At 36.5% G+C, this 12,494-nt stretch overlaps 1 protein-coding gene across 2 annotated transcripts in view; it reads left to right on the forward strand.

The window, feature by feature from the left end:
• PDGFD (platelet derived growth factor D) overlaps positions 1 to 11,971 on the forward strand; it is a 250,591-nt gene extending 238,620 nt beyond the window's left edge. For both annotated transcript variants that reach the window (XM_037065336.1, XM_037065335.1), the window contains exon 7: positions 9,798 to 11,971. In XM_037065336.1, the coding sequence (XP_036921231.1) occupies positions 9,798 to 9,923 (126 nt within the window). In that variant the 3' untranslated portion in view covers positions 9,924 to 11,971. The remainder of the gene's footprint in view (positions 1 to 9,797) is intronic.
• Positions 11,972 to 12,494: the final 523 nt, after the last annotated feature.

Below are 12,494 nucleotides of genomic sequence, written 5' to 3' on the forward strand. Positions count from 1 at the left end.
CCCACACTATTCTTGCCCTCTCCCTGTCTATTTTCTCCCCACCATCTATGCTACTTATTCTCTGTACCTTCTCCCCCTCTCTCCTTCTCCCACTTTCCTGTTGCTAACCTTCCATGTGATCTCCATTTCTGCGGTTCTGTTCCTGTTCTAGTTTTTTGCTTAGTTTGCTTTTGTTTTAGGTGTGGTTGTTAATAACTATGAGTTTGCTGTCCTTTCACTGTTCATATTTTTTATCTTCATTTTCTTAGATAAGTCCCTTTAACATTTCATATAATAAGGGCTTGGTGATGATGAAGCCCTTTAACTTGACCTTATCTGAGAAGCGCTTTATCTGCCCTTCCATTCTAAATAAAAGCTTTGCTGGATAGAGCAATCTTGGATGGAGGTCCTTGCATTTCATGACTTGGAATACTTCTTTCCAGCCCCTTCTTGCCTGTAAGGTCTCTTTTGAGAAATCCGCTGACAGTCTGATGGGAACTCCTTTGTAGGTGACTGTCCCCTTATCTCTTGCTGCTTCTAGAATTCTCTCCTTCATTTTAATCTTGGGTAATGTAATTATGATGTGCCTTGGTGTGTTCCTTCTTGGGTTCAACTTCTTTGGGACTCTCTGAGCTTCCTGGACTTCCTGGAAGTCTATTTCCTTTGCCAGACTGGGGAAGTTCTCCTTTATTATTTGTTGAATGTTTTATTATTTGTGGTCTGGTTGAATGGTTGTCAGACTTCCATACAGTTCAATTTTCTGTCTGTTCTGGTTGTATTTTAGTTTCTAAATCTTTGTTGTCCTTAATTTTGGTTGTGTGAGGAGGCACAGTATTTCCACCTATGCCTCCATCTTGGCCATAAATCCTATTTTCTTAAGATAAGAAACTATACGTGTATTGAGCAGTACCTGCTTTAGAAGTTGGGTAGAATCTTAAATAAACTCTCAATGGTTCAGGCTTGTCATACATTCTATTTGTCCTGAAATATATCTTTGTGTTCCTATGTGAAGCATTAATTTGAGAATTGTTACACAGCCTTAACAATCTTTTTCTTTTACATTCCCAATAAATGAGAACCCAACTCAGCAGATAGCTTGTCTGCCTGGTGATATTTATTAGTGTATAACTTTATGGTGATGAGTCATTCAGTGTTTATTTGCATTGTAGTAAATAACTTTTGTGATGCAGTAATTTTTTAAATGAGCACTTTTGACTTTGTGTAGTGATGTGAAAGCTACCAACTAGCTCCATCATTTTTCATTTAGTAAAAGTCAACTTTCCCGGTTTCCTGTGGTTTGCCAGATGGTGAAGAGGAGAGGAGGTTTCTATTTTCACCCATAGGTGATAATAAATGGCTGGCTGTTCTTTAGTGAATTTTTATTTTGGTGTGTGCTTGAAACTGTGAATCATAGCTCAGAAAAATAGAAAATCATTTTGTGATGGTTTCTATTACCAAGTGTCCAACAGCAGCTGTAATTAATTCATTGATTCCTTTCCTTTAAAGTTGAGCAGATAACTAGTCAGTTTGCTTCCTCAGATAAAGGCTTTTCATTTTTCTTTTAACTTTCCACCATCCTGCAGATCAGCTTTGCTCTCTTCCTCCTTTCAGTGCTCTGTGCCTGAACTTAAGACTATTATATGGTCTGAAAGTTTGGGGCATCAGTGCTGTGATCGGCCAATAAAGCAGTCCAATTTTCACTTTGTTCAAACAGTGCTTTCCTGTCTTGTCTGGGAAAGTGTCTGCAAATTCATTTTTCTCTTCTTATCAGCAAGACACATATACGCTGTGCTCATGTTGCTCAATATAAAACACAGGAAAAATCCCTGAACAATGAGCAGATGAGTTAACTGCCCAGGCTGTGCTGTCATTCCAAAGCACACTCTTTTGTTTGCCATCAAATGAGAAAGCAAATAGAGCACTGATGTTATAGGTGCCACTCATTGCAACTTATTAGGCTTTCATAATGGCCTTCTTTAAACAGAGAGTATTCATTGTGTGCTCATCTTCTTAGAAATCACGTTTCTCCCTTTCGTCTGCCAGCCCCTGAATTTGTTTTACCTGCAGACAGCCTTGGACAGTAGCAGCTAATTCATATTGGGGAAATTCTTGACAAAACTGTAGGACTCCAAGCTCTAATCCCTTCTTAGGCATTCTGAGCAAACACGGCATATTTGGTCATAGTAGGGCTTTTTTTATCTCCTGTGGGCATGGCTGTATTAACTACCCCACAAGGTAATCGATACATTCTTCAACCTTTGCTCTTACTACTTACTTTTTCACAGAGAAGCAATATCTATAATTTTCTGTAGTTACCCAACAGGAGGGAACATGGAAACAGTGAAAGGCCAATGTCAGTATAATTCTACTATCATTACTTTAAAGTTTATTTCAAACATATGAAAGGATTAAAAGTGGTCCAAAATATGGCCCACTTGTTTGGTCTCAGCTTCATTATCTGGTTTGTTTGTTTTGTCCCCTGTGTTTGTTGGAGGTGAAGAGAGGAGATGCAGAAAGGAGATAAAAAGGAAGAATCATGCATATACTCTCCCTTCTGGAATGAAGGCATCTCCCACCACCTTCACTTAGGAGATTTCTTTAGCAGCTACTATGTTGTCAGCATGTTGCCTAGCTATACAGAGTTTCATTTTCATAGGTAAGGATGAGCTAGTCTACATGGGAGTCAAATTCTGTTTCTAGCAATTACCAACTCTATGACTTTGAGCAACTAACTTAATCTCTCTGTCTTCTCATCTGTGAACAAAATGAGGAAAGTACTTAATAGTACCTAATAGTGTTGCAATGAACTCTAAATAATTTAATATTTTCAAAGTTGCTTATAACAGGGTATGACAATAATGTTATTGGTCATTCTTGCTATTCTTGCCTTCAAAGCTCTTAAAATACAATTAATAGAGAGAATGCATAATAAATCATGAAAAATTGAGTGACACATATGGTAAGTGCAGAACTGCAGGAGAAAGAACTATATAGCTAAACGATGTAATTAGCTGTTAAAACTGGCATTTGTCTACCCAGCAAGGCTGCCATTTAAACTGGAGGGTGAAATAAGGAATTTTACTGACAAAAGAATGCTAAAAGAATATACCTCCATTAAATCAGCATTGCAAAACATGCTAAAGGGACTGCTTTAAGAAGGTGAACGAGCCTGGCTGGTGTAGTTCAGTGAATTGAGTGAGCCTGCGAACCACAGGATCCTGGTTTGATTCCCAGCCAGGGCACATGCCTGGGTTGCAAGACAGTTCCCAGCAGGGGACACACGAGGGGCAACCATACATTGATATTTTTCTCCCTCTCTCCTCCCCTTCACCTCTAAAGATAAATAAATAAGATCTTTAAAAGAGAAGATGAAGGAAAAGAGTAAGAGAAAGAGGAAAACAACTACAAAGTAAAAAAATAGCAATGAATAAGTACCTATCAATAATAACCGTAAATGTAAATGGATTAAATGCTCCAATCAAAAGACATAGGGTAGCTGAATGGATAAGAAAGCATAACCCACCATGTGTGATGTCTACAAGAGATCAACCTCAGAACAAAAGACCTATAAAAACTTAAAGTGAAGGGTGAGAAAAATCTTCCAAGAAAATGGACAGGAAACAGAAGCTGGGGTAGCAATGCTTATATCAGACAAAATAGATTTCAGAACAAGGCCATAAAAAAGGAATAGAGAAAGTCACTTCATAATACTTAAGGGTATAATCCATCAAGAAGTTATAAACATTGTAAGCATATATGCCCCCATACAGGAGCATCTAAATAAATAAGGAAAACCATGGAGGACTGCAAGAAAGATATAGACAGCAACAGACTTATAGTAGGGGATTTTAACAATCCACTATCAACAATGGACAGATCTTCCAAACAAAGACACTGTGGCACTGAACAACACTCTAGATCAAACAGACTTAACTGATATATACAGAATCTTTCACACCTAACAAGCAAAATATACATTGCTTTCTAAAGCACATGGGATATTTTCAAACAGAGACCACATGATAGGACACAAAACAGCCCTTAAAAAATTTAAGGAAATTAAAATAATAGCAAAAATTTTATTAGATCACAATGGCTTGTAACTAGAAACCAACCTCAAGGGAAAAACTCAAAAACAATCAAAGCCATGGAGACTAAATAACATGTTATTGAACCATGAATGGATGAAGAATGAAAGCAAGGAAGATATCAAAAAGCTTCAGGAAACAAATGAAAATTAACATACAACAGTCCAGAATCCATGGGATACAGCAAAGGCAGTTCTGAGAGGGAAGTTCATAGCAATACAGGCCTACCTAAAAAAGACAGAAAATTTTCAAATAAACAACCTAACCCCACATCTATGAGAACTAGAGGAACAACAATAAACAAAGCCCAGAGCAAGTAGAAAGAAGGAAATAATCAAGATCAGAACAGAATTAAATGACATAGAGACTAAAAGAATGATCCAAAGAAGCTGGTTCCTTAAAAAGGTAAAAAAAATCAGCAAACCTTTACACAGACTCATCAAGAAAAAAAGAGAGAGGACCCAAATAAATAAAATCAGAAACTAAAGAAGAGAAATTACAACCAATACCCAGAAATACAAAAGATCATAAGAAATTACAACGAACAACTATGTGCCAAGAAATTTGAAAACCTGGGTGAAATGAACAAATTTCTCAAAACATATAATCCTCCAAAATTGAGCCAAGAAGAAGGAGAAAGCCTGAATAGACCAATAGCAGTTAGTGAAACTGAAACAGGACTCCAAAACTCATGGCACACAAAAGCCCTGGACCAGACAGCTACAGAGGGGTTTACCAAACATTTAGGGGAGAGATAACCCCGATCCTTCTCAAATTATACCAAAAAATCCAAGAAGAGGGAACACTCCCAAACTCTTTGTATGAGGCCAGTATTATCCTAATTCCAAAACCAGATAAAGACGCGACAAAAAAAAAAAAACCCTGCAGCCCAGTATCATTGATGAACATAGATGCTAAAATCCTCAAGAACATATTGGCAAACCATATCCAACAATACATTAAAAAGATCATACACCACCCTAGCTAGTGTGGCTCAGTGGATTGAGCACAGGCCTGTGAAACAAAGGGTCACCTGTTTGATTCCCAGTCAGGGAACATGCCTGGGTTGCAGGCCAGGTCCCCAGTAGGGGACACATGGGAGGCAACCACACATTGANAAAAACCCTGCAGCCCAGTATCACTGATGAACAGAGATGCTAAAATCCTCAAGAACATATTGGCAAACCATATCCAACAATACATTAAAAAGATCATACACCACCCTAGCTAGTGTGGCTCAGTGGATTGAGCACAGGCCTGTGAAACAAAGGGTCACCTGTTTGATTCCCAGTCAGGGAACATGCCTGGGTTGCAGGCCAGGTCCCCAGTAGGGGACACATGGGAGGCAACCACACATTGATGTTGTTCTCCCACTTTCTCCTTCCCTTCTCCTCTCTCTAAAATAAATAAAATATTTTTTAAAAAGATCATACACCATGATCAAGTGGGATTCATCCTGGGAATACAAGCATGGTACAAAATAAGCACATTGAGCCCTGGCTGGTGTAGCTCAGTGGTTGAGCGCGGGCCTGTGAACCACACGAACGTGGTTCAATTCCCAGTCAGGGCACATGCCTGGGTTGCAGGCCGGCTCCCAGCAAGGGACTCATGAGAGGCAACCATACATTGATATTTCTGTCCCTCTCTCCTTCCCTTCCCCTCTAAATATAAATAAATAAAATCTTTAAAAATATGCACATTGATAAACATAAAGAAAATCACATAAACAAAAGGAAAAACAAAAAGCATATGATCATATCAATATATGAAGAAAAAGCATTTGATAAAGTACAGCACCCATTTATAATAAAAACAATCAGCAAAGTGGGAGGAGAAGGAACATACTTCAACAAAATAAAGCCCATACATGAGAAATCTACAGCCAACATCATACTCAATGGGTAAAAACTAAATGGGATAGTTCCTGTCCCACTAAGATCAGGAACAATACAAGTGTATCCACTTTCAACACTTCTTTTTAATAACCATTTCCAATAGTATTGGCAGTCCTAGCCACAGTGATAAGACAAGAAAAAGAAATAAAAGATATCCAAATTGGAAAGGAGGAAATAAAACTGTCATTGTTTTCAAATGGCATGATAGTATACATAGAAAACCCTATAGGCTTCACCATAAAGCTACTCAACCTAATAAGCAAATTTGGCAAAACAGCAGGATACAAAGTCAATATTCAGAAATCAAAAGCATTTTTGTAAACTAACAAATAAATATAAGAAACAGAATTTAGAAAAAATATCCCATTTACTTTAGCCACAAGAAAAATAAATTACCTAGGAATAAACTTAACCAGGGAGGTAAAAAAAAACAAAACTATTCTCTGAAAATTACAGAGCACTGAAGAAAGAAATTAAGGAAGACACAAACAAATGAAAGCATATACCATGTTCATGGATTGGAAGAATTAACATCATTAAAATATCCATACTACCCAAAGCAATCTATAGATTCAATACAATTCCTGTCAAAATACCAATGACATATTTTACAGATATTTAACAAATATATCAAAAATTTATATGGAACCTTAAATAAACCAAATAGCCTCAGCAATTTTGAGAAAGAACAAAGTACAAGGGATCACAATACCTGGTATCAAAGTATATTACAAGGCTACTGTATTCAAAACAGTCTGGTACTAGCATAAGAACAGACACACAGACCAATGGAACAAAATAGAGAGACCAGAAACAAACCCATGTCACTATGGTCAATTAATATTTGAAAAAGGAGACAGGAATATAAAATGGAGTAAAAATAGCCTCTTAAATAAATGGTGTTGGGAGATCTGAACAAGTACATCAGAAAAAAATGAAACTAGACCACCAACTTACACCATGGACCAAAATAAACTCAATATGGATAAAAAACTTAAATATAAGATGTGACACTGTAAAAGTCCTAGAGGAGAACATAAGCAGGAAAATTTCAGATATCCCATGTAGCAGTATTTTTGTCAATATATACCCTAGGGCAAGGGATATAAAGTAAAGAATAAAGAAATGGGACTACATCAAATTTAAAAGCTTCTGCATGGCAAAAGAAAACATCAGCAAAATGAATAGGGAACCAACTGTATGGAAGAACATATTTGCCAATGATACCTCAGATAAGGGTTTGATCTCCAAAATATATAAAGAACTCACCAGGAAGACAAACAATCCAATTTAAAAATCAGCAAAGGACCTGAACAGACACTTTTCCAAGGAGAACATACAGACAGCCCACAGACATATGAGAGGAAGCTCAACATCACTAGCCATCAGAGAGCTGCAAATTAAAACCACTGCAAGATACCATTTCACACCAGTCAGAATGGCCATCATTAACAAATCAACAAACTGCAAGTGCTGGCCAGGTTGTGGAGAAAAGGGAACCCAGTACACTGTTGGTGGGAATATAGACTAGTATAGCCATTGTAGAAAACAGTATGGAATTTCCTCAAAAAACTAAAAATAGATCTGCCTTTTGATCCAGTGATTCCAATGCTGGTAATATACCCTAAGAATTCTGAAACACCAATTCAAAAGAACTTATGCATCCCTATGTTCATAGCAGCTTTATTTACAATAGCCAAATGCTGGAAATAGCCAAAGTGCCCATCAGTAAATGAGTGGACCAGAAAACTGTGTTACATTTACAGAATGGAATACCATGCAGCAGAAAGAAAAAAGTAACTCCTGCCCTTCCCAACAGCATTGATGGAACTGGAGAGCATTATGCTAAGTGAAATAAGTCACATGGTGAAAGCTGAATATCATATGATCTCACCTATAAATGGAACCTAATCAGTAAAACAAAATGAGCAAAATAGAGCCAGAGACATGGAAATAAAGAAGTGACAGTGACCAGAGGGGAGGGGGATATCAGGGGAAAGAGGGGGAAGAGACAAATCAAGGAACATGAATAGAGAACTCATGGACATGGACAAGGGGTTGGGGACTGACTGTGGGAGTGGGGAAGTACGGGACGGGGGAGAACAAGGGGAAAAAAGGTGGGACAACAACAACTGAACATCAATAAAAAACTGGCAATTGGACTAGCAATATCAGTATCAAATAATTTTGAGTGTTTTTGCCTCCCTTATACACTCTTTTAGGGGCCTCCTTTCTGTCCAGATTTTGTCCTCATAAATAATCCTTTGAAACTCTGCTACAAACAGGTATCCCTGTTCCACTCTCTGTTAGCAGGATCCAGGCTCCCTAGCTTGACTGAACTTTGAACAAAGCCAGTGATTTACTCTCCCCACTGAAACTACAATAGAACAGCATGGCTAAATTTTAAAGTAAAGTGTATATACTATAATACATGAGTTCTGAAGACTCTGGCCCAATTTTTCCTAGTAGGTGGTTTTGGTTTCTTTGTGACTTGCAACAGGTAATGTGTGGATAAGACAACTGCTGGAAATATAATCCATTGTAAACATTCATGAGGATGTCATGAAAAATTATGCAGATGTGAAAGCAAGTTGTCACTGCATCTAACCTTCAGATAGGATGAAAGTGTATCAGCAAAGTATATATTGTCTCCTCTCCAGGTCTCACTTGGGTCCACACTCACCTGTGAGTCACAAAAGGAAATCATAGGCATTATAGAAGCACTGGGTCAGTGTTCTAGGAGCCTAGATAAAAAAGACCCATTCCTGGGTCCAAGTCCCCAGAAGACTCTTAGCTCTCTTTAAATTCTCATTTCTCTAATCTATAAAATGGTGAGGGTTTTTTGAGGGCAAAAGAAGTACGAAATCTGTGCAAATTCTTTGAAAATTGCAAAATGACACATAATTGTATGGTGTGCTATGACATAGTTTAGAGTCTAGGAGGAAAATAGAACAAAATCAAAAGTGAAGTCTAAGAACATAAAGAAGAGAAACAGTTTAACTACCCATATAGTATATGTAAAAATACATGTATAACTTTGCAAGCATGTGATGACTAATGCTTGACTTGGTGAAGGCAGGAAAGAAGAGACAGCTTCTATTTAAACTTACTAAGATAAAAAACCATTATGTTTATATAGGACAGAAAACTGTACATGAACAATAATTAAATTTAAAAAAACATTATGTTTAAACTTACTAACTTAAACAATTGAGGATTCATTTTATTAATTTAGGACATGCTTTATCGATAAACAAATGTTAGTGTACAAACATTTTAGTGGAACCAGATCTGTTTTGAATTATAAAAAGTATTACATATATATATATATATACATATATATATATATATATATATACACATTTTCATTTATTTGTGACTAGATGCTAATGACCTTCATTAGGGCAAAATGTTTTATATCAGTTAAAGATTTTAGCCATACCAGCATATTATGTTCATGACTATTCATTGTGTTGTCTATAGAAATAATATGCTCAGTATTGTTATTTATCAATAACATATGCTTTGGCAGAAACATTGTTATGACAGTATTTGCAGCACCTAGGACAAAGCAGGCGTTTAAGAGGCTATCAATAAATACCTGATAGGACACCTTAGGTCATCTTCATACTGCAGGTAGGTCATGCAGGAGGTATTATTCTGTGATTAGTTGATCCCTCCACTTCAAGAAGTTGATGATTGTAAAAATATTTATGTGTGAATTCTAAACAGGATTCTCAAAGGGTTAAGAATCAGTTGTCAAGAAGAGAATAAGTGGTGTCTATTGAGTTGTACTCTAATGGCTTTCTAACAGGAAATACATTTATTCTCCTAGGTATTAAAGTTTGAGCCTGGCCATTTCAGAAAGAGGGGCAAATCGAATTACATGGCTCTCGTTGACATTCAATTGGATCACCATGAGCGGTGCGATTGTATCTGCAGTTCCAGACCACCTCGATAAATGAATGTGCACATACATTAAGCATGAAAGATGAAAGATCTTTTAGTTTGTGGAGGGTGTGGTAAGAAATCCTTTTCCCACCAGCAACCGAACTTACTATTAGACTGCAAAGCAATAAATACAAGTGATCGCTAAGTTTCACCATGGCTTTGTTAGTGCTCTGGCAAGTAGAAAGGTATATCATCAACCGCTATAGCCCAGAATATAGGATTGCATTTAATAATAGTTATTAAACTAGTCCATGGAATATGAAGATATATCCATGTCTATCAGTAAATAGATCAAATGGTTTATCAGAATATATTACCAGTACACCAGAGCTTACAATAAGTTTGAGTCATTTAGATCCTTAAAATCTTTTGAAAAAAACAAGAGACATATTAAATACATGAAATACATCTTTGAGGTATTTGGAAGATTAATTTATTTTTAAATTTTGAATCAAAACAATGTTGGATTTTGTTTTTAATGTAATCACCTTATGTATTAAAAACCAATAGATGAGCTTTTTATGTATACATCTTAATTCTGAAAAAAGGAAAAATATGGTTTCTAGGGAGAAAGCACAAATCAAACCATTTTTTTCCATGAGATACACTACATGTTTACCTATATAGACAATAATTACTGGTTTTCAAAAGCATGTCATAAAAACATAGGCGCTTTAGAAATTAAATAATTAAATCTTCTTCTGCATTTTGCTGAAGCATTCAGATTCATATAATTCCAGTCTCAAATTTTTTTTTCTCAGAAGATTTATTATTATAATCCTACAGAAGACAGCTTATAAGCTATAGCAGACATTTTAATTGTTCCCAAAAATCCATCCATGGAAGTATCTTCTTTGGAGAATGGCATGGAGATTCTGCATCAGCCTTTCAAAATACTGTTCATTGAAAGATTTGGGCAGTTAAAAGTCAAAAAATTAAGCATTGAGGTATTAACCTAACTGGAAATTGAATGGAAAATTTGTTAGGATCCATAGTTAATAATGGATTCGAACTCTCAAAACTGTGCTAATTAGTTTTATGCATTTCCCTTTGTGTTCTCGTCTCTTTGATATACAGACATGGAATTACAACACCATCATAGATTATTTATAGCCTGAAAGTTTTTGTGTATTAAAACAACCCAAATTATCTAAATCCCTAAACATGAAGTCACTCACCATTTCTGATTCCCTGTTTTTGACCTAAGTGAAATCAGATCTGAGGTCTCTAGTTCTTTTCCAAACCTGTGGAGCTTGTTCTAAGGAGACACATTGCAAATTGTGAGTGCATGAGTTTGGCCCTGCTCTACCGCTACCAAACTGTTTTTGCATTGATGGCTATTATTGGTACGTAGAGTAATTTTTCCTCTCTGGCTCCTTACTGTCTGTCTGCTTTAAAGGAGACCGACTCCAGGAGTAGGAAGTGATTCATCATTCTCCAAGACAAGACTCTTAAGAGAGCAACATTGAAATCAAGATAGCTCCAGGGCTGCTCAGAGAGAACTGCATTTTTCTTTCTACCTTGAAAGAAAAAAGAAAAGCCAATTTCTTCCAGGAGTCCAGGGCCCTATTGACTAAAACCAATTTGAATGAGGGGCATGAGGAGCTTGTTCGGTCCCAGTGTCAGATTAGTGACCCCTCGGATTTTTAAGCCTGGTGCTCTCAGACCCAAATTCTCAACTACACTTAGCTCATTTCTACTCAGTTTTTTTAGATGAAAGGCCAATGCTTATTGAAGATATGCCTTAAAAAATATCTCTAAAAGTGTCCAGGGTTTTTACCTCAGGGAGGTGAGTGATAAAATTAAATAGAGATTGGTCAGTTGTCCAAAATGTCCATGTACCACCAGAAGTAGCTGAGACAGACATTGTAATAACGAGGAACCACTCTGCCCCTTCACAACCATTTGCAAGCTTCCTATGAAAATATCAGATTCCTGTACAAAAATCAAAATGTGTTACATCACACTAACGTGTTCAGTTTATATTGTGTCTGTACATATGAAAAATTAGAGTGTTCTACCCAATTTTTAATAAACCTTCCATGTTGCAATAATCAGTATGGTTTTCAGTTAAAGTCCTATCTGTACTTTTTATTTATTAGCTGAATGAAATGTAAGCAGGCATATTCACTCACTTTTTTTCTTTCCTCAGTATTTTGTTAAGACCTCTTCCTTGGTTATCTGTTATCTATCACACTTCCAACATGTATTCAATAAATCTCTTTCATTGCCTTCAAAAGAATAAAAAAACTCACTGTACAAGTTACATTTCAGAACAAACCCTAATAAATCCACCTGAAATAATGCCTTCCATTCAATATGTTCTTATAGGGCAAAGCACTTTCAGAAGTAGAATTTTTGTTTTTGTCATATTGGTAACATGCAGCTTTCCCCCCTCGCAGCAAATGTAATATGCCTCTTATCTTCATGAAAAATAAATACTGCTTTTTGAACAAAAGTACTCCATTATTTAATACTCCACTGCAGCTTTAAACGGTGCATAATGTTACAAACTTACTTTTACAAATGCATGCACTTGTTTGGAGTGACAATGTCCAATTTCTGACAGCGTAGTTTTAGA

This window comes from Sturnira hondurensis, unplaced genomic scaffold, assembly GCF_014824575.4.
Source record: "Sturnira hondurensis isolate 20B ecotype Veracruz unplaced genomic scaffold, ASM1482457v3 Scaffold0015659, whole genome shotgun sequence".
Lineage (NCBI taxonomy): Eukaryota > Metazoa > Chordata > Mammalia > Chiroptera > Phyllostomidae > Sturnira > Sturnira hondurensis.